General features: G+C 37.1%; 3 protein-coding genes across 9 annotated transcripts in view; 1 reads left to right on the top strand and 2 right to left on the bottom strand.

Annotated features, from left to right (window-relative positions):
• SHOC2 (SHOC2 leucine rich repeat scaffold protein) overlaps positions 1–6524 on the bottom strand; it is a 74529-nt gene extending 68005 nt beyond the window's left edge. The window contains exon 1 of one of the 4 annotated variants that reach the window (XM_054581501.1): positions 6508–6524. The gene's annotated coding sequence lies outside the window, so the exon portion shown is untranslated. Of the gene's footprint in view, positions 1–3514; positions 3592–3691; positions 3729–4245; positions 4477–6507 lie in introns of those variants that run through there. The other 3 variants (XM_054581497.1, XM_054581499.1, XM_054581498.1) reach the window with 3 other exon arrangements.
• On the top strand, positions 3972–17513 carry BBIP1 (BBSome interacting protein 1). 3 transcript variants are annotated; one of them, XM_054581504.1, is made up of 4 exons: positions 3972–4099; positions 5032–5139; positions 16409–16480; positions 17218–17513. In XM_054581504.1, exons 3-4 carry the CDS (start codon positions 16435–16437, stop codon positions 17373–17375), a joined length of 204 nt encoding a protein of 67 aa, XP_054437479.1. In that variant the 5' UTR covers positions 3972–4099; positions 5032–5139; positions 16409–16434; the 3' UTR covers positions 17376–17513. The 3 variants fall into 3 exon arrangements, with proteins under 3 accessions (XP_054437479.1, XP_054437481.1, XP_054437480.1); XM_054581506.1 differs by lacking the exon at positions 3972–4099 and adding an exon at positions 16253–16286 and having other exon boundaries at positions 5107–5139; XM_054581505.1 differs by lacking the exons at positions 3972–4099; positions 5032–5139 and adding an exon at positions 10285–10383.
• Positions 17483–27296, bottom strand: part of PDCD4 (programmed cell death 4) — a 26544-nt gene continuing 16730 nt past the window's right edge. For both annotated transcript variants that reach the window (XM_054581503.1, XM_054581502.1), the window contains 6 exons: positions 26804–26901; positions 25793–25907; positions 22172–22279; positions 21820–21930; positions 20929–21068; positions 17483–18221 (listed from right to left, as the gene is read on the bottom strand). In XM_054581503.1, the coding sequence (XP_054437478.1) occupies positions 18161–18221; positions 20929–21068; positions 21820–21930; positions 22172–22279; positions 25793–25907; positions 26804–26901 (633 nt within the window). In that variant the 3' untranslated portion in view covers positions 17483–18160. The remainder of the gene's footprint in view (positions 18222–20928; positions 21069–21819; positions 21931–22171; positions 22280–25792; positions 25908–26803; positions 26902–27296) is intronic.

The following is a 27296-nucleotide window of genomic DNA, read 5'->3' as shown; positions in this document are numbered from 1 at the left end:
TTGATGCAGTGTAACAAGTAGACAAAACAAAATCCAGAAGATGGATAATAGAACAAATTGCATCTATATGTGAAAGATTTAGTCTTAAATTATAACATGCCTAATGCATAATATAATGCGTAAGTCCTAAGTCTAACAATAATTTAAAAAACAATTTCATATTTGCACTACCCACTTTTCAAGTGCCACATAAAAACACTTAATATATCACTCTGCTGCTAAATTATAGTCAATTTCTATCTAATTTCTAAATAATAAAATATTTACCAATTTCTTACTAGTCTTATTAGGAATTGTCAAAGTGTTTATTTTATATCTAAATTTCCTCTCCTAGTTGATATTTTATAAACTAGTTCAAGAACACTTCCATCAAGGCCAAGCTATAAACCTCAGAACTCACTGAAGGACTTGTGGGTCAGCTTGTTTGGCTGTTGTTTTTTATTGGGGTTTTTTTTTGGTGGTAGGGGCGGTTCTTGGTTTTTCTGTTGTTATTGTTATAAGCACTATTTCATGCTTTTCCATACATGAATGATACAGTACACTGAATTCTAAAGATATATTCTTTACTTAATCTTCAACCTTCACATACAGGTTAGAGTATATTTTTTAGCCAAAAACACACAGGTTATTTTTATATTTAAATTTCTTCTTACTAGAAAAAATCTAAAAATTTTAATTGTTTAAAGAACATAAATTCTACAGAAATATTAAATTACATGACAGATATCGATAATCCAGCATATCTTCAAAACAAATATGACAGCAATTTAACAAAATTGCAAGTCTAACAAAAGAATTTACAATTTTGCTGTTCCTTTTAAAAAAAGAAATATTTCAAATTTCTGACTGTAGTTCACAAGTTGTTTTAAGACTCTTGTTACAATTATCACAACAGCTGATAAACTTTTTGAATATGGTAGCTTAAATACTAAAAAATTACCCAGCTGCAAGCTATTAATGTAGCTCTTAATATCATTCTTTAAACATAACATTTGTAAGAAATGAGAAAATTTTGAACACTTGAAACTACTAACAATGACAGCAGAGAACAAATGCCAACCTGACATAAATGAAGTTTCTTCAAAAACTGAACACACACTTTGGGAAAAAGTAGAACCTTAGAGATAGGTGAGGTCCATACCTCAAAACAAGCATTTCAAGAATATATTTACGAGGAATTCCCACCACCTGAGACAACATGGATTGACCTTGAAGGCATTATGCTAAGTGAAATAAGTCCAGACAGAGAAAGATAACTACTGTATGATCTCACTTAGATGTGAAACCTTTAAAAAAAACACAGATGAGACTTGTGGTCATCAGAGGTGGAGGATGGAGGGAGTGGGAATTGGAGGAAGATGGTCAAAAGGCAGAAACTCCCAGTTACAGAATAAATAAGTACTAGGCATATAATGTACAGCATGATGATTATAGCCAACACTGCTGTATGATAAATAGGAAAGTTAAGAGGGTAAATCCTAAATGTTCTCATCACAAGAAGAAAATTTTTTCCTTGTTTTTTTTCTTTGCTTTCTTTTTATTGTACCTATATGAGAAGATGGATGTTACCTAACCCTATTGTGGTAATCATTTCACAATATATAAATCAAACCAGCATGCTATATACCTTAAACCTATATAGTGAGGTATGTCAATTATTTCTCAATAACATTGAACAAAAGATTATAGTTTTACATGTTAGCTTTATATTACATTTAAGCCATTTGAAAGTTACAAATCTTAAACAAAGACTTTATTTGTCTGTGGTCTATTTTTCAAATGTACATTCATAATCAAATAAAAGCATCACAATCCAAACAAATATTTAAAAGGCCTATCATATTCAGTCTAAATTCCATATGTAGGAAATGGACATTTACATACTTCATAGTCCTCAAAATTCTTGTCACTCACATGGAAAAACCTCAACACGATAAATTCAAACTGTAAGTGTAAGCTTACTGAATGTTACAAATTGTGCCCATAGCTAAGTCTCTTCCAATACAAAGTAACAGTTACAAGCGCTATGGCATGGAAGGGTGAAGTCTAGAGATTAGTAAAATCAAGACAAGTTTTCAGTGTTGATGTTACATTTAGATGCAAAAATACTTTGTTACACAAGTGTACCCTAGGATTCTGTGAAACATAACAAAAAATAAGTTTTAGATACAATAATCCCTCTGAGTAGATACTAGAAGCTGCTGACATTTAAAAAATGTACAAAACTGTACAAGTGTGAGCTTAACAGACTGCTGATAGTTATGATGGAGGCAAATACTATACAGTCCACATCTGCAACCCACTTTTGTTTCAGCATCCCCAGAGACTTAGAAAACATTTCTTTGGGTAGGTTGCAAAACACTGCTTCCTCTTTTATTCTCATCACCCCCATTAGGATACAAAGCAACAGATAGATGAGAAAATCAAATCAGCAACTGTAAGGGCTGTAAACTTAATCTCTCTCTCTCTCTCTCTCTCTCTCTCTCTCTCTCTCTCTCTCTCTCTCTCTCTCTCTCTCTCTCTCTCTCTCTCTCACACACACACACACACACACACACACACCATCTTTCCAGCTCCCGAATCACTATTCATTCCACCTGTTTGTAAATCCACACTAACACAATTACACAAACCCGCTACTGAAGGCAGGGGGTGGGGGGGTGGCAATTAATGGTTTGGAATCATTATTCTTCTACCTAGGCACAGGGCGGGGGAGGAGGATGGTACAAAACAATGGGTACTGAGGGGCTGGGGGAAAATCGTTTGGTCCTGAAGCCTCCAGCGTTGAGCTGGAGGAGGGTAGAGGAATAGAGTACTTTTTCTCTATCCCTAAAGGCTACCGCGAAAGAGGTTGCCATCAGGCATGTCCAACAGGGCAGTCTTAGATGCCTACAACTCGCTTCACCAGGCAACACACCCAAAACCTACTCACCACTCTCCGCCAAAAGGAGCGGAGACGAGGAGAGCGTGGAGAGCTTATGGGGAGGGGACGAGGAAAGACCCCACCCCGTACCACTACCGCTGCGCCAGGGACCCCGCCAACCAGTTACACGCCCTCCCGGACGCCCACGGGTCTCCCAGCAGCCTGGACCCCGTGGCTCCGGGAGCCGAGTGGAACAGGACCGTCCGCCAGACGCCCCCGGCCCTCGCCCTCGCGCCCGCTCGCCCTCGCCCGGGTGCTGTCCCGGGCGGCCGCCGCCACCGCAGGCCTGGCCCCAGTCGCTGTCAGAGCCGGCCGGCTTGGTCTTGGCGCCCGGGTGCGGTCCCCGCAAGGAGAGCTGGGTCCAAGGGCCCAAACCTCCCGGCGACAGCACCCAGGAAAGCCGCGACGGCGGCAGCGGCGCCTCCCAGGGCCCCGGCCCCTGGGGCCTCGCCCCGGCCCCGCCGGCTCGCGCCTGTCAGGGCGCGCGGGGCCTCCCCCTGCCGACAGCCAGCCCCACCGCCCGACGGGCAGGAAGGAAGGCAGGAAAAACCGACCCATGGACACCCTCCCGCCTCAGCGGCCCCAGGTTACCGTCAGAAACCCGGACTCCGCCATCCTCCTCGCTCGCCCTCCTTCCTCCTCCTCCTCCGCCTTAGAAGCGACGCTGCCCAACCGCCGCCCCCCGCCTGCCCCTCCCCCACTCGCCCCGCCCCGCCCCTCCCCCACTCGCCCCGCCCCGCCCGCCCCTCCACACACTTTCGCTCCTACCATGCCGCCCCACCCCTCCGGTGCGGGCCGATCACTTGCTGGGGAAGAAAAACAGGCGGAGCAAGAGAAATCGATGCTGCCCAATCAGAACGAGGCACTGGCGCCAAAGAACGAGAATAAGGGATTGGCTCCAGCTTTCCTCTCCCCGCCCTTTTCCTTTCCTACACTCCTCTACGCCCTCTCTCCCGCCCACTGGGCGCCGCTGGCTAGCCTGGTCACAGAGTAAGCCTCCGGCAGGGTAGAGTGACAACTCTCAATCGGAAGTTACCGTTGAAGCCAAAGTAGCCATAATTGATAATGGCAGCGGGAGTTTTCTGGCCTCCCGTCTCCAGTGTGACGTAGTTTTCCCTTCGCCCAATCCCTCCGTTACCCTAGTAACAGTTGAGACGTCTGGGAAGAGAAGAATCTGTAAGTAGACCCGAAATGGGACCAAAGGTGACCAGACATCCCATGTTAGACAAGTTAATTCATATTCCGGACTACCTGCCTGGGATGGGGTAGAGGAGGGAGCAGGTTCCCTGACCCTTAGTTTGCTGGGACGTCTGGTCACTTACCTAGGTGGACAAGAGTTTAGGGCTCCAATAATCTGTTCTGCCCGGAAGTTGCGTTTGGCACTTCTGTTTGGGGTCACGGCGGAAGTGTGGGAAAAGCGTGCGCCCCCCAGGCCCCAGTGAGTGCCCTTTCTAACTGGAGTAGCGAAGTGAGGTGAGAGCCTCTCGGCCTCGACCAGTGGTGCGGGCCTGGGCCTGACGGTCCCTGGGAGACAGCGCCGCGGAGGAGAGCGGGACTCTAGAGCTGCTTCCGCTGGAAGAAGCTTTTCTTTCCGGGCTGGCCAGACGGCGGCCCGCCCTCTTTCTACCCGCCTGAGGCTCGCTGTCGGGCGAGGCCGCTCTACCGGCCCCCGTCGCCCAGCTGAAGCCAGTCGGGACCAGAGGGGCCCGGACGCGGGCCGCCGGGCGGAGTACCCAACTCCCACACGGAGCTTCTGGTCACGCCCCCACAAGCTCCTATTTATTACTTTCAATCCCTAACCTTCGGAGGACGAAGAACTAAGGAGCTTGAGAAAATCATTTTTCGTTCCCAGTTATAAAGGAAAAGGATGCCCCACTCCCCACTGCAGCAACACTTCTCGACCTTACTTCCCTGCCTCCTTCACATTCTGAATTGTCTCCCTTCTTTCTTCTCTCTTGAGGATTTGTCAGCATTCACTGCAGCTCTGTCCTGATCCTGCATGTATAGGGTTTATTAAACAATGTGGTGTTTGTGAATATCTATTAAAAAAGTACAAAATTAGTTTTATATGGCTCTTTACATGAGTTGTCACACAATATTTCATGTAGTTCGTTCTGTAGGCTTGAATCAAAAAGTGTCAGTCATTTTGGTAATACCGGGTTGGACGCCTAAAGCTGCCTAAACCTGCGGAAGAAAAACACCGGGAGAACTTTCAGGTAAATTGAAACTTGTTTATACCCAGCCAGTCAACAACAAGGGTGCAGACCTACCTTCTTAATTTGTACTTCGTTTGTACTCATATTTCAGCCAAAATGAACTACTTGTTTCTTCCAAGGTTAATCACTGAAACGCCAGCCTTTTGTGATTCTGTATCCATGTCCTGGTTTTCCTTGGAGGTGTGATTCCAGATTCTCCCCAGCAGGAAGTAATTTTCTCTGAACTTTCTAGCACCTTCTGTACCTCTTATATGACAAGGACTATTTTATATGACAGCTGCTTATGTTCTTAGTCTCACTGTTGTGTTTATGCCTAAATAGAATGGTTTGTATCAGATTCATCCGCCTATTATTTTATCCTGCACATGACATTTTGGTAAGTACTTACTGAAAGACTGAATTTTGAGATATCTTCTGGATGCCCAAGACACTGCCAGCGAAGTTTTATGGAACTTCAGTTTATCAGAAATTCAGCATTGTCTCTACTGCTCACCCTTTTCTTAGGCTTCCCCTCTGAAGATTTCCAACATGATCTATTCTCCAAATGTTTTATTAAAAGAAATACTCAAACATTTAAAATCTTGAAAGAATACAATAAACATTTATATGTCCTTCACCTAGATCCAACAGTTAACATTTTGCCACATTCATTTCATTCCTTCTCACACACTTTTTCATTGTCCCAACAGTTAACATTTTGCCACATTCATTTCATTCCTTCTCACACACTTTTTCATTGTCCCTGAACCATTTGGAAATAAGTTGCAGACACGATTTGTTAAGTAGACACTCCTAAATTTAAAACAACCTGTTTTTCCTAAGAATTATAAAATTCTCCTTCAAAATATAATATCATCACCACAACTAAGGAAGTCAATAATTTCTGTAATATTTAAAATCCAGTCTGTAAATTTTCTCATTTGACCAAAGAATATCTTAGTACCTTCTCCACTCTCCTGGCAAAAAAAAAAAAAAATCCAGTCAAGGTTTCTACACTGTGTTCAGATATTGTAACTCTTCAGCCTTAATGTAGAATAGTAACCCCCATTCTCCCCCCGCCCCCTGCCTTGTTTCTTTGGCATTTTGAAGAGTTCAGGCCAAGAGTGTTTGTCTTCTTTTTTCTATTTCTTATAAATCAGAAGTTGGTCCAGAGATTTGGTGAGATTCTTTTTAACATTTTTTGCAAGGATACTTCACAATAGTCATACTTTAAGCCTTCTCAAACGCAGCGACATCTACCGAGGCTGTGATTTGAAGCCTTTCCACTTCTTAGCACACTCTTACGACATCTTTCAAAGAGTTTAGCATTTCATCCTGTCTATGTAGATAATGTGTTAGTGCCCTGGACTGGCACCATAGACTGCTTACCTTCAGTAAACTGTTGCTGCCACTTTGCCTACACTTGGAGCTACTGCAATGCAATCTGCAGCAAAGTACTGATGTCAGCATAGTTTCATGAGTTTCATGGCACCCAGAGGACTGTTGATGAAAAGATGTGTGGGCCCTGCAGTGCATATACAGATGAATCTTGATGTTATCAAAGCAAATACCAAGGCAACTGCGGCCATCTGGCCACATTCCAATTTAGGTAGTGTTATTTTTTCCCCCTGAAATTCTCTTCGAAGTCCCAGTTGGTCCTGGTGTTCTTGTAATAGGCTTTGGGTAACATTCATCAAAGCCAATTAAAAACTACAAGATCAAGATTATATTTAACATTTAGTACATGAGGGAAATTCTCTGCTCAATGGATAGTGAAGTGCTTACAGAATTTGCTTCATAATCCCAAGGGAAAAATTTCCATAACTGCCAGGCTCAGTACTACTCATATCCTAGACTTATATTTGATCATGAAAGATAAGTGAAAGGAAGAAAATACAGTTAAGGGAGCAGGAAATGTTCTGGGAGGGCAGAAATTGAACAGTAAATGATGCACTCCATCAGTCACTTGTGTAGAAGGAAATTTGCTCATGTGGGACTATAAAATGATTTTAAGTTGACTACATTTTCAAGTAAGGCAATTAAGACCACAGATTTTAGAATCAGACCTGGGTTTCAGAACAGGGTCATTCACTAGTTGATGACTTTGGACAGTTGACTCATTCTATTTATCATCTATTAAGTGGAGCCGTAAAGTCCCTTAGGATTGTTGAACAGAATGACTCAACTATACACAAAGTGCTTTGTTGGGTGTATAGCACATGGTATACAGTCAGTGTGTGGTAGATACTATAACTTCTTAAACAGTCAATTTGGGCACATAGTAAGGATCAAATATTTATCAAGTGAGAATGAATCTTAAGACAGTGTTCTCCAAGTTTCATGTGGGGAACTTAATAAAATAATTAGAGATTCTGATTCTGAAGAGTCTCCAGAAAAATCTGTATTTCTAATAATTGTCCAGTGAATTTTGATGTAGGTGATCTGAAGATCAGTCCCCTTCCTTGTATATTGTTGAAATAGCTAGATATCTCAGATGCTGAGAATGTAAATTTTTCAGATACTTTTTTAAAAGGTTAATAGCTAACATTTTTAGGACCACTTTCTAGAACTAAATTTTAAAATAGCAATTATTATTTTAAAGAAGACATTTTGCATAAGTAGGATGTTGTGTCATTTTCTGCTGGCTTAATAGTAGTGTCTGCTACTAGAGTATAGCAAAACCAGTGCCATCATCCAAGTTCACCCAGGAAGAACAGTTCCTGTTCTTAGGTTTAGGCACATTCCAAAAGCTAGACACCACACATTTTATTCACATGAGTCTGTATTAATTAGCCAAATGGGGCATGTTGCAACATTCTTCTACCAGGAGATGCCCAATAGCAAAACAGAATAGGATCTACTATGGTTTCCAACTACATGACATGTGATGTTATTTGGCATCTCTGGATGAACATTATCAGTCCAAATCAGGCACCCTGCTAGTATGTGGGTAGCCACTTGAGTGAGAGTGAGCATTACTACAGTGTGTCTGCTGAAAAAGTTTCTTTTTGGGCTCCCTTTTTTACCTTTTTCTCATGTTAGTTTACATTCAGAAATTTGTGTTTGAAAATTCATCAGTAGTCAACCACAAATCTTGGATAAGACAAAATTAAAATTTTGCCATTTTTCTACCATTCCTTCTAATCATATCCACAACCCATACTAGCCAGATTGAATTTACTTAAAAGGAACTTCAAATATCTACACAAGAAAAATTTCTTTTCCTTTACGTAAGTAGAATTGCTTCTGGTGTCTCCTTCCATTCCCAGATTGTATTTTTGCTTTTTAATACTCACTAATTATAAAAGAGGATGTCTTGGCATACAGTATGTTGTAGTGGCTCTGTATTTTACTGCAGTAGCAAAGTCAAGTGCCTGTCATGGCTGGGCAGGTAAGATAAAGTGCAACAACACCCTGTAGTGGAAACTAGAGAACACCCCATGCTCATCTAAGTGGGGCATCACTTCCCAGCCCTAGCCAAATTTTGTCATGAGGGAATATGGGCCTGATGTTGTCATATTTGTCAAAAGGAGCCAAAATGTGGACTTTGTGTGAAATCTGATTTTTAAACATTGGTTCAAATAATTTTGAAACATTCAGCCAGCCAGCAAAACATTTAGCTAGACAGAACCAAGGGCTACCAGTTTATGACCTCTGTGTCTCTTACATGAAAACATGATTGGTACTTCGGTTGAGAATCTCAGAATGCTTTAGCAATGTTTTCTTTTTGTCGTATTTCAGGTGCATTTTCTTCTCTAGTTAGGCAACAAGTGACTCGTCACCTCCATCATAAATTCAAGATAGATTCTTATTTATACCAGGTTCCTATTCCCTGATTACAGTTTTAAGGTTTTTACTTTTTGCTGCCAACTTAAAAATTTGTCCATATTTTTTCAACCTTGCACTATATTATGAAATAGGTTTCCTTTATTATTTTTTTAAATGTATTTTAAAACACAGTTTGATAGCACATGCTCTTGAAAAGTAAACTAAAACAGGTATTAAAAGAAAAACACCTTTGTGCTGTCTTATAGGTACCAGGTGTTGGTATCAAAGAAGTTTTAGAGTTAAAAGGTACTTAATGGGAAATCTAGAACAAATCCTTTAATATAGTTATATGAAAATTAGACCTGGGATAGTTAAGTGTCACACTGTATTTCTAAGCACTTTTACATCTACTTCTCACTTGAACTTTGAAACCCAAGACAGATACTAAACATGTTTTTTGTGAGAAAACAAAACTTCTAATTGGTTAAGAAATGTATTCAAGGTCACACAGCAGTAGAGCCAGAATACAAGCCTATTGCCCATTTAAAGTATAAAAGTGTTAAGAAAAAAACAAATTCCAGTACAAAGCTTGTTTTAAATCATACATTGGATTTTACTGTCACAGCTTATTTAAAATACTTGGAACCCTAAAATACTCTGAAGCATTTAAATTCAAACTTTAAAATGGGTTTTATACAATTAGGATAAGCTGATAGTTTTAGATAAATGAATGGAGGTATAAAAAGAATTATGTTGAAGAGTTCACGGTTCGGAGTGGTAGGCACACATAAAGGATAACTATTGAAACATTGACCCACAGAATGGCTCCTTGGGACACCTAGCAAAGGTTAAAAATGGATTAAGGTGACCAGTATGACCCAGGAGGACAGTTTTCAAAACATCCAAATACTGTCCTGAGCATTTTTAGAAACCAAGATTTGGCTTCAGCACCCACAGTATATTTTAATGTTGATATTTCTGATCCATAGTACGTGACGGAACTGAATTTGGATTTTAGTCATCTATTCCTTTTCTCTGTCTGCCCCCATATGACTATAGCCTACATTTTCCAGATGCCTAGATTAAACTAAGGTACAATATAAAGCGAACAGTCTTATCCAGCTCTTTAACCTTTGATCTTGGTCACATCATGTTCTTATATATCTGTAAAAAATATATAAAAAACATAAGCTTTTAAAGTATTGCGTATTTCTAAGCTTGAGATTGTAAAATTTCCAGGGTATCTTTTAAAAAATAATACTAATGCTATAAACAAAATCCACAGACTAAAAGCAGTACTTTTTCCTGCTAAATTTCTTTCAGGATGGTATCAAATATGACAACGGCAATGCTGAATCCTCAAATTAAGGACTGTGTTGAAAAGGAAAAACCGCATGTTGGTTAGAGCTATACATTAGTCTGATTTTGACACATTTCCCAAAGTAAAGAGGAAAAGATTGCAATGCTTCCAGTCACTATGCTGCTTATATTTTCATTGTAAGATTTACTGTTTGACTCATTTTACATTTATCTTCCTTTGCAAAGGTCATTAGTAGCTTCAAAACTGCCCATTTTTGCAGAAATTAAAAATCACATTACTTTAACTTTCATTAGATTTTACACATGATAGTCTCCTAACATCATCTTAAATGCTGGTGTCCCTGCAGTGGGGCACTACACTAAATCCATTTGGGGGTCTTCAGGTGATTCTGACAGATGCAGCATAGAGAAAACTGAAGAGACCAGGCTTTGGAGTCAGGCAGATGTGAGTTCAAATCCTGTTTCTCTACTCACCACCTATGTGATATTGGACAAGATAACTTGTTCTAGACCTGGTTTGAGTCTGTTAAATATATGTGTATGAGGGGATGCAATGGGAGGTGGTTTAAAGGGGTAAATCAATTCCAAAGTTAACTCTTAGGGTAAAAGTTATTTTCAAAATTATTGGAGATATCCTTTAAAATGTCTATGTAGTTAAAATACATGATTTTGTACTAAAGCACTGCTGCTATTCTTAAACAAATTTAAGAGCCACTATGCTGTACTAAAGGAAAGAAGCTGAAGTAGATTTGTGGGTATTGAAACTGTTCTATCTTTAAGATGATGTTTAAGGCAGTATGGGTGTAAAGGAGATGAGTGGACAATTAAAAAGTGTTCCTGCTTGCCTGTAGGTTTTTCTTGTTTTATTACTAAGCCTCTCTAACACTAATACATGTCAATAGACATTTTTCCTAAGAATCTAATTTAATGACAACACTAATGGAATAACAACAGTAAGAGTCACTGAAATTCACTGGGTTTTTACCATGTGCTAAGGACTGGCCTAATGTCTTTAAATGAATTGTTATTTAGTATGTCAATGCTATTATAAGCTTCATGTTACCAATTAAACTGAGGCTTAGAAAATTAATTTAAATGACTAATCTGACTAGATCCTCCTCTTCGCCACTACAATATATTCTTCTCTCTTTTTACCAACAGCCCTACCACCATCTACAATCCTTCCACATCTTTAAGGTTATATCCATTTCTATAGCTTAAACTATTGTACCATTGACTGCGTGGGCCTCCAGTCCTTTTTACTTTCCTATTGGACTTCCACACTCAGTGAGGCTGAACCTAATTCGTAGTCTTTACCCTTTCCTCCTATTTCTCCTGTGTTCCCAACTTGCATACATACCTGCAACCATCCACTGAAACATGGTAGCTTGAAATTTGTCTACCTTGACCATTTCCCTATCACCCAAAGAGTGTGGGGGACAGGGAGAGTGGTGATGGAAGTTTAAATCTCAACTTCCTATGTCCTTGAACACCTCTTGTCCTCTCTTAATGCCTATTACTGCTTTTGTTCACATCCTAATCTCCTTGCCTCTAGTGTCTCTTCCTTTTTATCTAGAATGTTTTTACAAAACACAGGAATGTCACAGGCCCACTCAGAACCATCCAGGTAGCCCTCTCTTGTCTATAGAATATAAAGTTCAAACTCCAAGCCCTGGCAGTTAAGACCGAGCATGAACTGGCCACCTAGCCAGTCCCACCACAGTACAGTGTGTGTACACCATATTCTAGCCATTTCCTTGGGCTTTTTTAATGTTTTCGAACATATTTTTTACTTTGTCTAGAACACCCTCCCCTTGCTACACAACCACTTCTCTTCATAATAAACCCCCATTCATCCTTTTGGGAATAGTCCCAATGTCATGTGTACTACTTCTTCAGAGACCAGCCACTGTCACTTGCCCTCAGCCAAGTTATTCATGGTTTTGGTTTCTTAAGGCACAGTAGATATACCTTTATTAAACCATTATATTCCATTGTAACTTTATTTACATGTGTTTCCCCCTGATTTCACCTCCCCCAAATTCCTCAAGGAGAAGAACTGGTTCTTATTCACTGTATCTCCCTCATTTAGCTGTGGATGGCATAGACATTTACTATCTTTGCTGAAAGAAAAAAAAATCTGCATAGGTGCATACGATCCCAAATTCCTTTTATACTTACTTTCCACTCTGACAGAATAATTCTCATCACCAAAAGCAGTACATTTCTGTACTCGTCTTTATTGTCCAGTGTTCCCATCCAAAGCTCTATCCTTATTAACAGATATATAGCCATTAACTTTATTTTTTTTTTAAGATTTTATTTATTTTCAGAGAGAGGGGGTGGGAAGGAGAAAGGGGGCATGGGAAATATTAATGTGAGAAACATCAGTTGGCTTTCTCTCACACATCCCCAACCAGGGACCTGGCCTGCAACCCAGGCATGTGCCTTGACTGGGAATCAAACTGGCAAACTTTCAGTTCACAGGTCCATGCTCAATCTACTGAGCCACCCTAGCCAGGGCCATTAACTTTATTTTCTATGTTCAGTGATTATTTTATTAATGTGTAATTTTTGATCAATTTTTCACTAAGTATAGTAACTCAATTTAAAATATTTTTTTTTCATTTACATATTTGTAGCAGAGAATAACAGGATGATCATTAAAATGTGTTCAAGCATGAAAATGCATAAAAATAAAGACTAGAAAGAGAGGTCTAGGGAGAAAAACAATGTAAAATACCTAAAAAGTAAGTTGTTTTAAAATTAATGAATGGTGGCAGCTATCAAACTATGATATTTATATTATATTGGATATATTTTTCAAATACTGATGTAAGACTTAAGTATGCTGGAAATTATATCCTTTATAATTATTTAAACTTATAACAAGTTCATGTGTCAGTTTACAAACATGTAAAGGAGTACACAGTTTTTCTATTTAGTTTTTCAAAATCTTGGGGGGTTATGAAAGCATAAAATTTGAGAACACCAATATATATACTCAAGGTTCAGAAGCATGTTTCAGTGCTCTTACCTACTGCCACACCCATAGTTTAGTTGGGTTACCAAACTAAATCACCCTAGCAATTTTTAACTTATACTAGTTATGATTTATTTATCAACATGTATATGATTGATTTAAAGCAGTAATCCTTCCTAGACTTGTGTCTTCTAATTCTCACTCCTACGGCTTAGTAAAACATTTCATGACAGATTTGGTTTCCCTCCAAATTCTCCTAATTTTAGACATCCAGCTCAAATGGCTTTGCTTACTTGTCATGACTTTCAAATGCACTTCCCATCTAAACCCATTATCTCTGGGAGAAATTACAAACTAAGGGAACCATGGGAGATAAGGAAGCAGCAGATTATTTTTTAATTACTCAGACCAAGAGCTTCAAAAAAAAGATCAACTGACACTTCTCTGCAAGTAGTATTTTAAAATCTGACATAGTAATCCAATGTATGGCTGTTCCATACTTTAACCGTTGACATATTGCTGAACATTTTGCTATTCAATGCAGTACTTTAAGGAACATTGTTATTCTTCTATCTGTATATACCCATGCTTTGTTTCTTTAAGGCTCAGCACTAAAATGTTTGGGTCAAAGAAATGTGCATATTTAATTTTGGGACATACTACAAAATGTTAGTAGTTACTACAAAATATCCCTCTAAAAGAGCTGTACCAACAGACTCCACCAACCATGGAGAGCAGATTTCTCTCTACCTTCCCTAACTGCGAACACTAACAGGCTTTTTGGCTTTTTTGTGATTTTAAAAGACATACATACACACCAAAATGAGACAATTTTACCTTAATGAGGCCATAGTGATCTTCCTATTTAAATTGTAATACCATGACCCCCAGCATTCCAAAGTCCCCTTATTTTCTATAGCACGTACTATCTTCTAGCATTGTATTATTTCTCTCCCCTTACTCTAATCTGTAAGCTCCAAAAAGGCAGAGTTTTTGTTTTTTGTCTGTTTTGTTCACTAACGACCAGTGCCTGGCACATGGTAGACATATATTTTATTGAACTGAATGGCATGGCAGTTGTACAATAAACATGAATTTCAGCCATAGCTGGTATTTTTTCTTTGGCCCATCTCTCCCTGGTATTACACACATCTTACTTTAGCAGTAAGAAAGTACCTTTAGAGCAGCCACACAACTCCTTAGGGCATATCACACCAGACACAACACCCATGTTTGACTATTAGCAGGGCTTCTGGACAAGGAAATAAATGCTCTTCCCTACTGTGACTCCCTGGGCAGTGGATCATCAAGACAATGTAGCCTGGCCAGTGTGGCCATCTAGGCACCACCATGCTTATTTTAGCCCTTCCCTTCCTGTTTCTCTCCTGCCAATGCGTAACAGGGACTAGGAACAAGAACCAACTCTAGTAAAGCAGACGTTCCACCCAGGCATGTGATGGCGCTCATCCCCACACCCTATCCTATGTCAATGGCAGCTTAGGGAACAAAGGTTTGATAGAGAGCATCGAGCTTCACTATTTTCCTTGGGCCAGATTTTGGATGTGAAAGAGGTACAGACTAGAGAAAGCAAAAGATGACGATTTAATTCTGGGTGGCTGGTACTGCTAATCTATATAGCTGAGAATTGTTTGGGTCACCTACCAGTTTAGCATTTTGGTGATAAAAATGTTTAGCTGTTATTTCCTTTACATTTATCAACACCTGTACTGCACATTCACCCTTTCAGTAGCATGCTGTGTCAGATTACACCCAAATAAGGGCCTAATGAATGTTTTCATTGTAGTTATCTTGAAGAGGTTACGTGTTTTTTATTTTGGTTATATTCAGGCTAATTAGGGATCTGTGATGTTGTTAGCCTTCAACATACCCTGAAAAAAAAAAAAAAGAAAAATAAAAAATAAATGATCACTAGGTACCTACCACTAGCAGGCCTAAATAAGAAAATAATGTGGCAGGAGTTGTGCACTCTAAGGGAATTGCATACATAGGGCTTTTATCTCAGATTTCAGTTAGTAGTGAGTTGCTTTATTCCTGATCCATTCCCTAATCTTCCCTCCTGGAAAAAGCAGCCTAGGATAAGGTTGCTGCTTAGGTGTTCCAGAATAGGAATCTGAATGAAGCTGCTTTGTGAAGAGTAGGAAGCTTTCACTAGGAATGTGAACGTAGTGGACTACAAAAAAACTAAGACCGGAAGCAGCTTCACTTGATTACAACTCATTTGCAGTGGGCAGTTAAGGCAGGCACTAGGCCAGCATCACCGCTTTATAAATAATAAATCTTTCATGCTGGTGATGTGGTGAAAGACATGGTAAGGATGCATCAGTATGGCGAAATATCGCAAAATGGGTGGGACTATCTGGAGAAGAATCTGTTTGGAAGGGGATCATACTACAAACTAAGTCCAGAACACCTTGAATATACAGCATAGCTATAATCTGGGATGTAATAGTGGGAACAAATGTCATCAGCCAGAAATAGCATATATGCTGGCATATCCGTAACAAAATACTCATATAAAGGTGTTTGTGGGTACTTTAGCATATAGCATTTTTGTATTGAGGATAACAGAAAATTGAAAGCATACCTCACTTCTGTCCTTCAAGGGCAAATTTCACCTGTTTGTTACTTCCTTACAACTTCCAGTAACTTATCCTTAGGATACTTTTTGTCATTATAGAAAAGAGTTAAAGTAGAAACCAGCTGTTAGCTATTGAGTGAAATGAGAGTTAGGAAACGTTTACCTCCTACTTCCTTCTTTCCCTAACTACTACTTACTGCCTCCCAAAGTCAGTCTTTATTTACGTTAGGCACTCACAGGGGATGCTATCAGTAAACCAAGGTGGCGGCACATAAATGCCCTTATTGTTCTTCAGGTACTATCTACCAATTATCTTCGCCTAAAAATCAAGCCCTATCAGTTTTTTGCTAGGAGGGGGGAAATTTTTATTATGCAGCCTTCCAATTAATACCACTACTGACTAGTGAAAGTTGACAAGATCTTGATACTTACATGAACTCTCTCAACCTTGTTTCAATTCAAAGATCCACAGGAAATTAAGAGAAAAATTATACGACGGTAGGTAGTTCATTTTTTATGGGAACTGTGATTTTACTTCTTGAATTACAATGGAAGTATCTTAAGCAGTATGTTGGGGAATCCATTCTTTAATAATACTAATAACTGATTTCTCATTAAAGGAAAAACTGTATCCAACAATTCAAATATGGCAGAAGTGAAATCCATGTTCCGGGAAGTTCTTCCAAAACAAGGTATTTAAATCACAAATGCCTGGATCACAGAATATTATGGGGACCTAAAATAGCAATCTGTAATGTCACATAGTAGGCTCAATAGCTAAAAATCTGAAACTATTGTGTTCTGTATCCCACCCACATTTACTCTCCATTTCTACTATGCTTCTTTCACAAGGAAGTTGTAAAGAAGTAATCCATCACTTTTTTAATTTTTCCCAGTAAAAGGATGACAGACGAACTGTGGTGTCTTAAAACTAGAAATCTTGTTATACTCAAGATCGCAGGTTACAATACGAAATTTTCAATGAAAAAGAACTCTTTAATAATCTAATATTAAATAAGATCTGAATGTGGGTAAAAAGAAAGCTAAATCAAGCAATAGTAAGAAATGCTGAAGATTTCAGTTAAGCATTTAGTAATTTGAATAATTTTTAGGCACTATGCAAGTGTCTTTAAGCACTGCATTTCTCCCGTATCTTTTCAAATTAAACATCTGACAACAAAAAGTTATGTGTCCTGTGGTAGCTTAGAATCTTAGGAGGAAATTTCAAAACATATCTTCCTCATGAACTCCTTAGCATTAAATTTTTTTTTTTAATACACTGAAATGTTACAGGGGTAAACTATGAGAAACAAGAGATTTTCATTAACAATGGATCAAGTTTTTAGACATTCATTCTACCTGCAAATCCAAACCACCAAACAACTAGGTTATCTCAATCAAAGTAATTCTTATTTCTTTTTAAACTTAGGTCAGTTGTCTGTGGAAGACATAACCACAATGGTGCTGTGTAAACCCAAACTTTTACCCTTAAAATCTCTGACTCTGGAAAAACTGGAGAAAATGCAGCAAGCAGCACAAGAAACGATTCGCCAACAAGAAATGGCAGAAAAAAACAGCAGCAAATAAATTTTTAAGGGTCAAGGTTTAAACTCTCTAGGTCCAAATACTACCCCCCTTATATAAAATTTGCATGAAATAAAAGTTTTTTTTAAACTTAAAATAAATGTACTCCCAATGAAGAATCAACACTGCTTCATATGTTTTATTGTGTCATACATTCTTCTAGAACCAGGTTCACTTTTCCAGTTTTGTAGAAAAATAAGATGTTCCAGCCACCATTTACTTAACTGTCTAGTCTTTTAAGACCAATCATTAGGTTCCCTGGAAAGATGAATAAATCTCACGACTAACTCATTTTCTTAAAATTCTTTGAGACAAATAACTTTTTTTTAAATCCCAAAGCACAGTATTTCAACAGCAGCAGCCAACATGGGGTTTTAGCAGCTTAACTTTACCCCCTAAATAAAGCTTTGTATAAACCAGTGATTTTACTACAAAAACACTGTCCTTGAAAGAAAGGAGTAGCAGTCTGACATCAATGCAAAACTTGGAATGATTAGGTCATAAACATGGCACTTAAAAAAGGTAGCTTATGAGAATATTCCACTTAAGAAGTGGTTACTTTTCTGTCCCTCCTTTATACCATCAAAACAAAGAAAATAGAAATTTAGAAAGAAAGAAAGAAAAAAGAAAAACACTTCCTTTAAAAATTCCCCTTAAAGTCTATAAAATTTCAGAAATGCCTTGTACCCAAGTGCTTAAAAAAAAAAAAAAAAGACTGTGCTAACAACTCTTACAATTCAGATATATATGTATTTTTATAACATCTAAGACTGCAAGAGTTCTTATATTCAGTAGCTCTCTGGTTTAAGACGACCTCCATCTCCTTCACTTACAAAACGTTTTCTGCCCCTGTAATGCAAAAAACATAAACATGAAAACAGATACAAATTTTGACTACAGTCAATTTAAAAAACTCAAAACTTGGTATTTCCTGGCTATTCATTTAGTTTTGAAAGGTTTTATTGTTGTCTTTTTAAAAAGCCAGTGTGCCTCTAAATCTTTTGAAAACCTCTTTCCTTGTTACATATCCTAGGGTATAGCATATCAAATAAACTGTTAATCTGAGCATTTTTTAGTTGACTAAAAGCTTAATTATTGAAGTTCACTGTTCAAACAAAGGGAGCCATGTAAAAAAGTTAAACTATAAAGTAAACATTTGTTATTTAGAAATTTAATATTTGTATCTACTATGTTATTAGTATTATTTGAAAACTAAACAGGAAGCCAAATAGGAAACAACATAATCTGGATTTATGCAAACTAGAGCTAGGAACCTATCAAAATATCCATGTAAAATGTTTTTTAAAAAAATGTTTCCTATGTAGAAAAGCTGTAACCTGAATATGTGAAAAAGTGAATCAGAATCAGAATCAAATTAATTCTACTCTATGCCCCATTTTGGAATTTTTCTTATTTCAGTCTCAAGTGGCCTTGCTCTGTACTGTAACCACATTCTAGCTATGTGTAGTAGCAACAGCCCAGGAGAAATAGTTGACCAGCAGCCTAAAGCAGTAAGTGGAAAACAGAGCTTAGGAAGAATTAGCCCTTATCCTCTGACCCTACACCAACACGCAAAAGCATTTAAGATCACACACAAGTGTGCACTTCACCTAAATAAAAAAAAAGAGGCTAAAAATTCAAAGTTCTATGGTATGAGATACATAAAAAGTTTAGGTATCTTTTGAAATGATACTTTAGAGTAAAGCCACAATAGAAATAACCAGTTAAAATTTTGAATGGAGGCTGGAACTTTTAAAAAGCCAGTGCCCAGGTGTTGACCCCTTTTCATACTAAGTGAAAGAAACTAGCTATATTTTCATGAACATAAAGACTATCATATTAAGAAGACCAAGTAGGGGAACAAAAACAGTAAGTAGCAAGAAGTCGTGCCTAAATAGACAGTTTTACTGATGAATACCACCTGGCACATCAGTACATAAAGGGTGGCATTATCGAGTAGAGATCTACCATTTTCATCAAAGGCATTAACTGTGTCTTGACTGTTATCTTTTTTTCCTTCTCTCTTAATGGCTCCTATTTTCTAGAACAAAGGATACTACCAGTAAGTATTTTTCTGACACTCACAATACACTTAAATAAAAATATCCAAAGCTTAGATATTCTTTGATAAAAATTGTAAAAACTTACAATGTACATAAAACAGACCAACATTAGAAAATTAGCTATTACTAAAAAGTTAGATCCTAGTAGAACAAATATTGGGTTGACAAAAAAGTTCGTTTGTTTTCTTCTGTAACATGGCTCTAGGAGCGCTCAGTAGTCTTTAACATCATTCGAAACAATCTTGTTAGACTGTATTATGACAGTTGTGCATTTTAAAAAAAACATGAAAATCTGAATTTTTGTGTAGCCATTTTAATATTGATTGAAGATGGGAGAAAATATGAAACATGTTCGGCATATAATACTTTACTATTTCAAGAAAGATAAAAACAGCCCTGGCTGCTGTGGCACAGTAGACTGAGTGCCAGTATGCGAATCAAAGGATCACCGGTTCGATTCCCAGTCAGGGAATATGCCTGGGTTGCAGACCAGGTCCCCAGTTGGGGGCAGGTGAGAGGCAATCAATCGTGCTCTCTCATACTTCAATATTTCTCTGCCTCTCTATCTCCCTCCCTCCTCCTCTCTCGAAAAATATAAGTAAATAAAATCTTTTTTTTTAAAAAAAAAGATAAAAACACAACTGAAACACAAAAAATTGTTTGTGCAGTGTATTGGAGAAGGTGCTGTGACTGATCAAACGTGTCAAAAGTGGTTTGCAAAGCTTTGTGCTGGAGATTTCTCGCCAGACTATGCTCCACTCCATAGCTGGGTAGACCAGTTGAAGTTGATAGTGATCAAATCGAGACACTAAATTGAGAACACTCGATGTTAGTCCACGCAGGAGATAGCCAACATACTCAAAATATCCAAATCAATAAAGTTACTGGTGAAAATGAAAAAGGTGTTATTTTACAGGAAAAACCATACAGACTTTTTGGCCAACCCAATACATTACCTCCAAAGACTCTCACATACACCTTCTAGTGGTTAAGATCCAATCAGCGCCAGTTCTCCATTTTATGGTAGAGCAAAAGGAAGCAACATGGAATGTAGGAATGATCTAGATCTTTGAAGCTAGAAAAGTCTGCATTCATCCTTGGCCTCTACCTTGGTGGCCTCTACCACATGCAGCCTTAGAAAAAGTATATTACAACTTCCTGAGCTTCAATTTTCTCATCTTATTGATGATAATATTTACACAGAAATATTTAAACTACTTAGAACAGAGCCTGGTACACAGAACTGCTCCACAAAATCAGTTTCCTTCCAGTGACTTTATGAAGTAGTTCTCTTTAGATTTACAAGGGGGCAAAATAAACAAGGGGGAGTTTTATTTTTCTCTATAAACACAAAACAGATGATTTTCATTATTGAGTGGCTCCAGGAATGATAGTATTATTTTTCCAACAGAACTGGAATGACAGAAAATTAGCTTAGCCTTCCTAAGCACTTCAGCTGGTATTTTAGGTTGAGAAAATAATAAATAAAGTACCTTGAAGGACAAAGATCTCTGAGTTGTTTGGAAATTATTCCAGCCTGAAAACATTCTTCTACAAATCGCTCAAGCACAGAGTAAGAATATGGGACATCCAGATTAATGTCCGGAATTTCATTATAAATTCTCTCATAACCCTAAAACAATGAAATTGTATACAGAATTATTAGCCCATATAACATACATGATGCCATATAACTCATCACTGTCATCAAGCTATAGTTAAGGCCAAATGTTCCAATAGCAAGACTGAAGTCAGACCTGAACCTTGAGAAGTACAGATAATAGGTACATTTGTTTAATAGAGTGTTATTTAAAACTGTTCTCTCAAAAGATCTTTAGGCAGACATCAAATACTGGACACATTTCTCCCCCCAGCTAACTTCTCTATAAACAGGGGTAGACAAAAGGTTTACAGATGCAATACAAATAAATAGTACAAAAATAAACTTTCACATACTCAAAACTATAAGCCTATACTTTTGCCCACCCCTGTACATTTACTACATTTTTAAAAAGTAAAAAGAGCCTCACCAACATTTTAATAGCAATGCATGTACAATTCTAAATAGGAATAAATTAGGTACTTTAAAGTAATTTGTTAATGTTCATGTTTCTAGATACCAAGAAATTACCATATCTTAGAAACAGGACATTGAGGAAGAACACACAATCACATTTTTTAAAAACAGGTTAAAAAAAACCCAATACTCTCCAAGAAATGGCTGCAGGAGATTCAAACATAAACACTGCCATTAAAAAAATACTACAGACATAATACTACTAAACATATAAAGTAAAATTTCATTAACAATTCATAATCTTTATTCAATCATTATATATTTAAGGCATAAGCCTTAGAAGTGTTTGAAATAATGTTACACTTACTCTTTTCATTTGGTCTACAGTAATGGTAGAAGATTTCCAAAGGGATTTTAATAAATCCAAAATCATCTTAAATGTACTTTCTCCAGTTGACTCCAAAACCATTACAATGGCCTAAAAATTGAATAAATGAATGAATGCATTTTTGATTATTAATTCATAGAAGATATTGCTCCTAAAATGTATCAGATCCTTTTTCTCTAATACATAACTATAACCATAACAATTTAAAAATAACTTTCTCCATTAATGTTTTTAAAAAGAAAGATAGATGTATATTAAAATTAAACAAGCATTAAGTCACTGTAGTGCATAAAACACAATTATTCTGTTTGGAATGTCAAAGTAGTCTTACTTCATATACAAGTTCATGGTGAAAATGAGGTACTTCCAGTTCCTTAAGGCAATGTTCAGCTTCAGCTATGTCTCCAGAGAGTAAATACTCTTTCAGCAGCATATCAATCTATTAAATTGAAAAATTGAGATGCTTTAGAATTTGATTTTGAAAAAAATTGTGCTTTTCCCAAAAGATTTATTTACCCTCTTATCAATAGATTACAATAAATGACAAAATAGGTTACAAACAGCTGTTAAGAACACATAAACTTGACACTATCATAATAGAATTTTTTCATACTTAAAAAAGTCCTCAATTTTTAAATGGTTCATAATTATGGAGAAAATGAAATGGTCCAGCGTGTCTTAATAATCACTGAAATTTCTGAGTAGACTTAAGCTGTACATGGCCTGAAGCTGTAACCATAATTCCTCAATGTTCCCTGTGAAAGAAAGGATTTTAAATACCACTAGAGGGCACTAACTGAAAGTCTCAGAATGAACTTTCAAAGTGGCACAAACTCTCACTTCCATCAAGATGACCTTAATATTGCACTGGAAACTACAAAATGAAGCATCAGAGCTTTACTATACAGGACAAAGAATTCTATATACTTTCCTCGACAACCAAGGATTTGAAGCCATGATCTAAAACATTCATCAGTCATTCAGTTTCCAGTTTTATGAGGTCTGTCCAGAAAAGGTCCAGCCATTGTTAACATAACGAGAAGTTTCCAGGGCATCAATGTAAGGTAGCAGCCAAAGAGCATGGGCTGGACTGTGCATGAGTGAACAATGATGACTTCACTCAACTAATCAGTGGGGGCAATAGACACTACTGAGTGAGCATGTGTACTGTGTAGCTGTCACATTCACAATGACTGAGCAAACAGAGCAATCAATCTGCATCAAATTTTGCGTTAAGCTTGAACATTCCTCCACAGAAACTATTTGGGCGATTCAGAAGACAGCAGCTGTGGACAACTGGTGATTGGCAGCTTCATCGTAACAACTGCGCCCACTCATACACCGCGTCTCATGTAAAACCTTTTGACGAAAGAGCAAATCACCCAGGTGACTCAGCCCTGCTATAGCCCAAATTTGGCACCCTGCAACTTCTGCCTTTTCCCAAAACTACAATCACCTTTGAAACGGAAGAGGTATCAGGCCATCGAGGAGATTCAGGAAAATACAACGAGGCACCTAATGGTGATTAGGAAAACTGTGTGAGGTCCCTAGGTGCCGACTTTGAAGGGGACTGAGGTGTCTTCCTATGTACGATGTTTCTGGCATCTTTAATCTTCAATAATGTCTCTTATTTTTCATAGTACATGGACGGATACCTTCTGGACAGGCCTTACATATACCTAAAGAGGCAAATCTTGTCTTGCCCATTCAAATTTAAACAAAAACGCCTATAGATCCAAAGGGGGAAGTTTTTCAGCATGAGAATGTCAACTACAAATGTTCTTCCCTACACATTGCCTGTTAAAAATCACCTTTGCACCTAGCTGATGTACAATGCCGGCTAACTGAATAAAATAATCTGATGTATTTTCTACTTCATATTTCACACTTCTATAATGTTGTTCATAAAAGGTAAAGTAAAATTTGATTAACAGAATACACCCTAATTTCTATTATGCTTTAGAAAAGTAAATGTTTAAAGCATGTCATTTCAATAACATTTTCACTCAATAATACATTTATTATTTAAATTATATTATGTAGTTTTTAAACTTTGTTATGTAAAAAGTATTTAAATGTTGGTCCTGACTGGGTGGCTAAGTTGGTCAAGCATCATCGTATGCACCAGAAGAAGGCTGTGGGTTTGAGTCCCCAATCAGGGCACACACTTAGGTTGCAGGTTTTATCCCAGTCAGGGCACATGTAGGAGGCAACCAACCAATAGATGTCAAACTGAAATAGTACGTATTTTTATTTCAATTTTTATCTTGATCATTTTTTGTCAAGATAATTCACGCCATAAAATAGTCTGGGAGTTTCTCAAAATACTGATTTTGGGGAGTACAGATATCTCTTGATTTGCGACAGGGTTATGTTCCAGTAAACTCCTCATAAGCTGAAAATATTACGTCAAAAATGCATTTAATTACACCTAGCCTCCCTTAAATGTGCTCAGAACAACTTACGTTAGCCTACAGTTAGGCAAAATCATCTCGCTTCCGCTATGCTGAATCACAAGAAAGTATCATACAGCATATAGTGCTGGTCCAGGAAAAGATCAAAATTCAAAGTACACTTTCTACTTATGCATATATTTTTCACACCACAAAAAGGAAAAAAAATCATTAAGTCAAACCATCCCAAATTGGGGACCATCTGTATTGCCATCTTAATATTGTCTCCTAATCCATAAACATGGGATATCTATTTACTCAGACCTTCAATTTCTTTCAACAGTGTTTTTGCAGTGTCAGTGTATAAAATTTGCACTCCTTTTTAAGTTTATTCTTATTTTCATCTTTTTATGCTATTGTAAATGCAATTGTTAATTTCATTTCACGTCATTTATTGTTAGTGTGCAGAAGTAAAACTGGATTTTGTATATTGATCTTATATCCTGCTACCTTGTTGAATTTATTTATCAGTTAATAGTTTGGATTTTTGCTTTTGGTGGTGGTGGTGGTGGAGGATTCTTTTCGTTTTCCTTATACAGATCATGTCAACTGGGACCAAAGACAATTTTATTTCCTTCACAACCCAAGTGCCTTTTATTTCAATTTCTTGCCCAACTGCCCTGGTATCTTGATTGTTATTGTACCTCAACTGTTCTAATAACTATTTAAAAAAAAAAAGATACTGCAATCATGGTATTACGAACAACTCATCTACCTTAACACACATGAAAGCACAAATGGTCAAAGCTCTTAACTAGACTTTAAGTTCCTTAACACACAAATAAGGTATACATATCATTAAGAAATTTATCAAATATCAAAACTATAACCACACGTAAAGATTACAATGTAAAATCAGAAGCACATGAATTAGAATCTTCTAATTTTCTTTTAAAATCTGCAAATAAGATTAAATTTTATTTTTGGTTCTTGAAATTTTTTTTGATTTTTTGACATAAATCATCACTTTACTGCCAGGAGAAAAAAGAATCTAGAGAAAAAACTGGCATTTTAATGTAATAAATTAATTACTCTTTCATTTAAAGGATGGCATACATAGTGAACTTCCTTACAAAAATCTACCCTAGTGTTCATAATTTATAATCTGGGACTATCTAGTTTCAAACTGCTCACATAAAAATGGATAATTACAAAATAGTCTTATTTCAACAATATTTGAAAATTTTAAAATACCAATATAAAAGACTTCATTGCATTCTTTTGCAGTTTATACACAGCTTTCTTAATCTTAAAATCCCTTTTAACACCATCTCATTTTCAAGTCAAGGAAACCATACAAATTTAATAACAATTATATAATTACTGTAGAATTTATAGCAAACGGGTATAAAGGCTAATATACAAAGATTATCCAATTTTCCATTTGCAGCTGTAAGGATGACTTAATTTGTGTCCACAAAAATACCAGCTAGAGGGCACAGTTTATTTCCTTAGAGGAATACATATAAATTCCGTTAAAGATAATAACCAATAGCTACCTCTTTAACAAGGTGATTAACAGGCTTCTGCCCACCTCCAGAGCCCCATACACTATCTTTGCGCTTTCCACTTTTAGACATACTCAGGAGCACAGTAGCCTTGTTCAGAGCAGCTCTACAAAAACAATAGTAACAATAATATTATTAATTTAATTTTTACATTTGGGCATGCTTCAGGTTAACCATATCATGGATAAATTTGAAAAAAGAAACCTGTAAAATTCAAGTCTTTTAAAAAATAATTTTTCAAAATAAAAAGTTGGGAGCAGAATTAAAAGTTGCTTCTCATATTAATATTCTCATACTCTTATTTTTCCATTTCTCAGTCAACAAAAATGTTATCACAAAATAAGTGATCTACACTGAAAAGGAGCATTTCACATAAAACTTTTACTTAGATCCATGCCTTCTCACCAGAGGCATTCCACTATGACTTAAAATAGTCCTAGAAAATGAACATCTACACCTAAAAATACCTAAGACATGGCTATGTCCCAATCTAAGTTTCCAGATAGTTTTTTAAAATCATATAGCATAACTCCCATTTATCACATTTAGGTTATAATTAATACCACAGAGCAAGTGTAAAAAACATTATTTAAGATTTCTATAGCAGAGAAATATAAAATTGAAATGGGGCTTCGTTGTTAATACTGTCCATTTTATTAGAACATTAAATAATTACAGAAAGTTAAAACCTGAAAGGACCTTAAAGAACACTCGAAGTTCAATCCTTTCATTTTATAAATAATGAAACTAAGGCCCAGAGATGAGTGGCTTGACATGAAGATAGCTAATGGTTTAGCTAAAACCCAGAATTTCTGTATTACAGTATTATTTGTTCTTTCTTTTTTATCAGGCCAACAATTTCTCTATTTTGTTTTAATGGGGGAGAATACAAATGACAAATAGATGTTAACAATGTCTAATTAATTCATGTGTCATTTCAACAGAATCCTGTAAAATTTTCCCCTCTTTTCAAATTCTAAGTAAGAAAATTAATTTACTTACCTAGCCTGTACACAATCTACAGTTCCTTTGTAACTATCAATATAGGTATTACATAAAATTCCATCTCCAACAGCTCTAGCAATAAACTGGCCCACCAACTATAGTAAGAAAAAAAAAGTTATATAAAAAAATTTATAATAAACCTTTATAGGATACAATTTCTAAATACACAAATGACAACGACTGGTTGAGTTCAACCAGTCAGTACCTAAAACAGATTGTAATATTCAAAGGACACCCATTCAGCACCTATTACTTATACTTGGCACATACTCCCACATCTTAACTTTCAAGTTAAGAGCCATAGGGAGCGGGCCCACATCTGTTTTGCTCACTACTGAATCCCTGAAACCTTATGCAACGCCTGAAACAGTATGTGATCAAAAATACATAAAGTCAAAAGAAGCCTCTCTTCTGGCAAAAATAAATGGGACTAGGTTTTCTCAAAAAAAAAAAAACAACAAAAAACCTGATTAAAGGAATTTATCTATGG

Source organism: Pteronotus mesoamericanus, unplaced genomic scaffold (genome assembly GCF_021234165.1).
Source record: "Pteronotus mesoamericanus isolate MK-2021 breed Mesoamerican mustached bat unplaced genomic scaffold, CSHL_Meso_final contig_657, whole genome shotgun sequence".
In the NCBI taxonomy this organism is placed as follows: domain Eukaryota; kingdom Metazoa; phylum Chordata; class Mammalia; order Chiroptera; family Mormoopidae; genus Pteronotus; species Pteronotus mesoamericanus.
The sequence above is the reverse complement of the archived record's forward strand: the minus strand, read 5'-3'. Positions and strand labels throughout refer to the sequence as shown.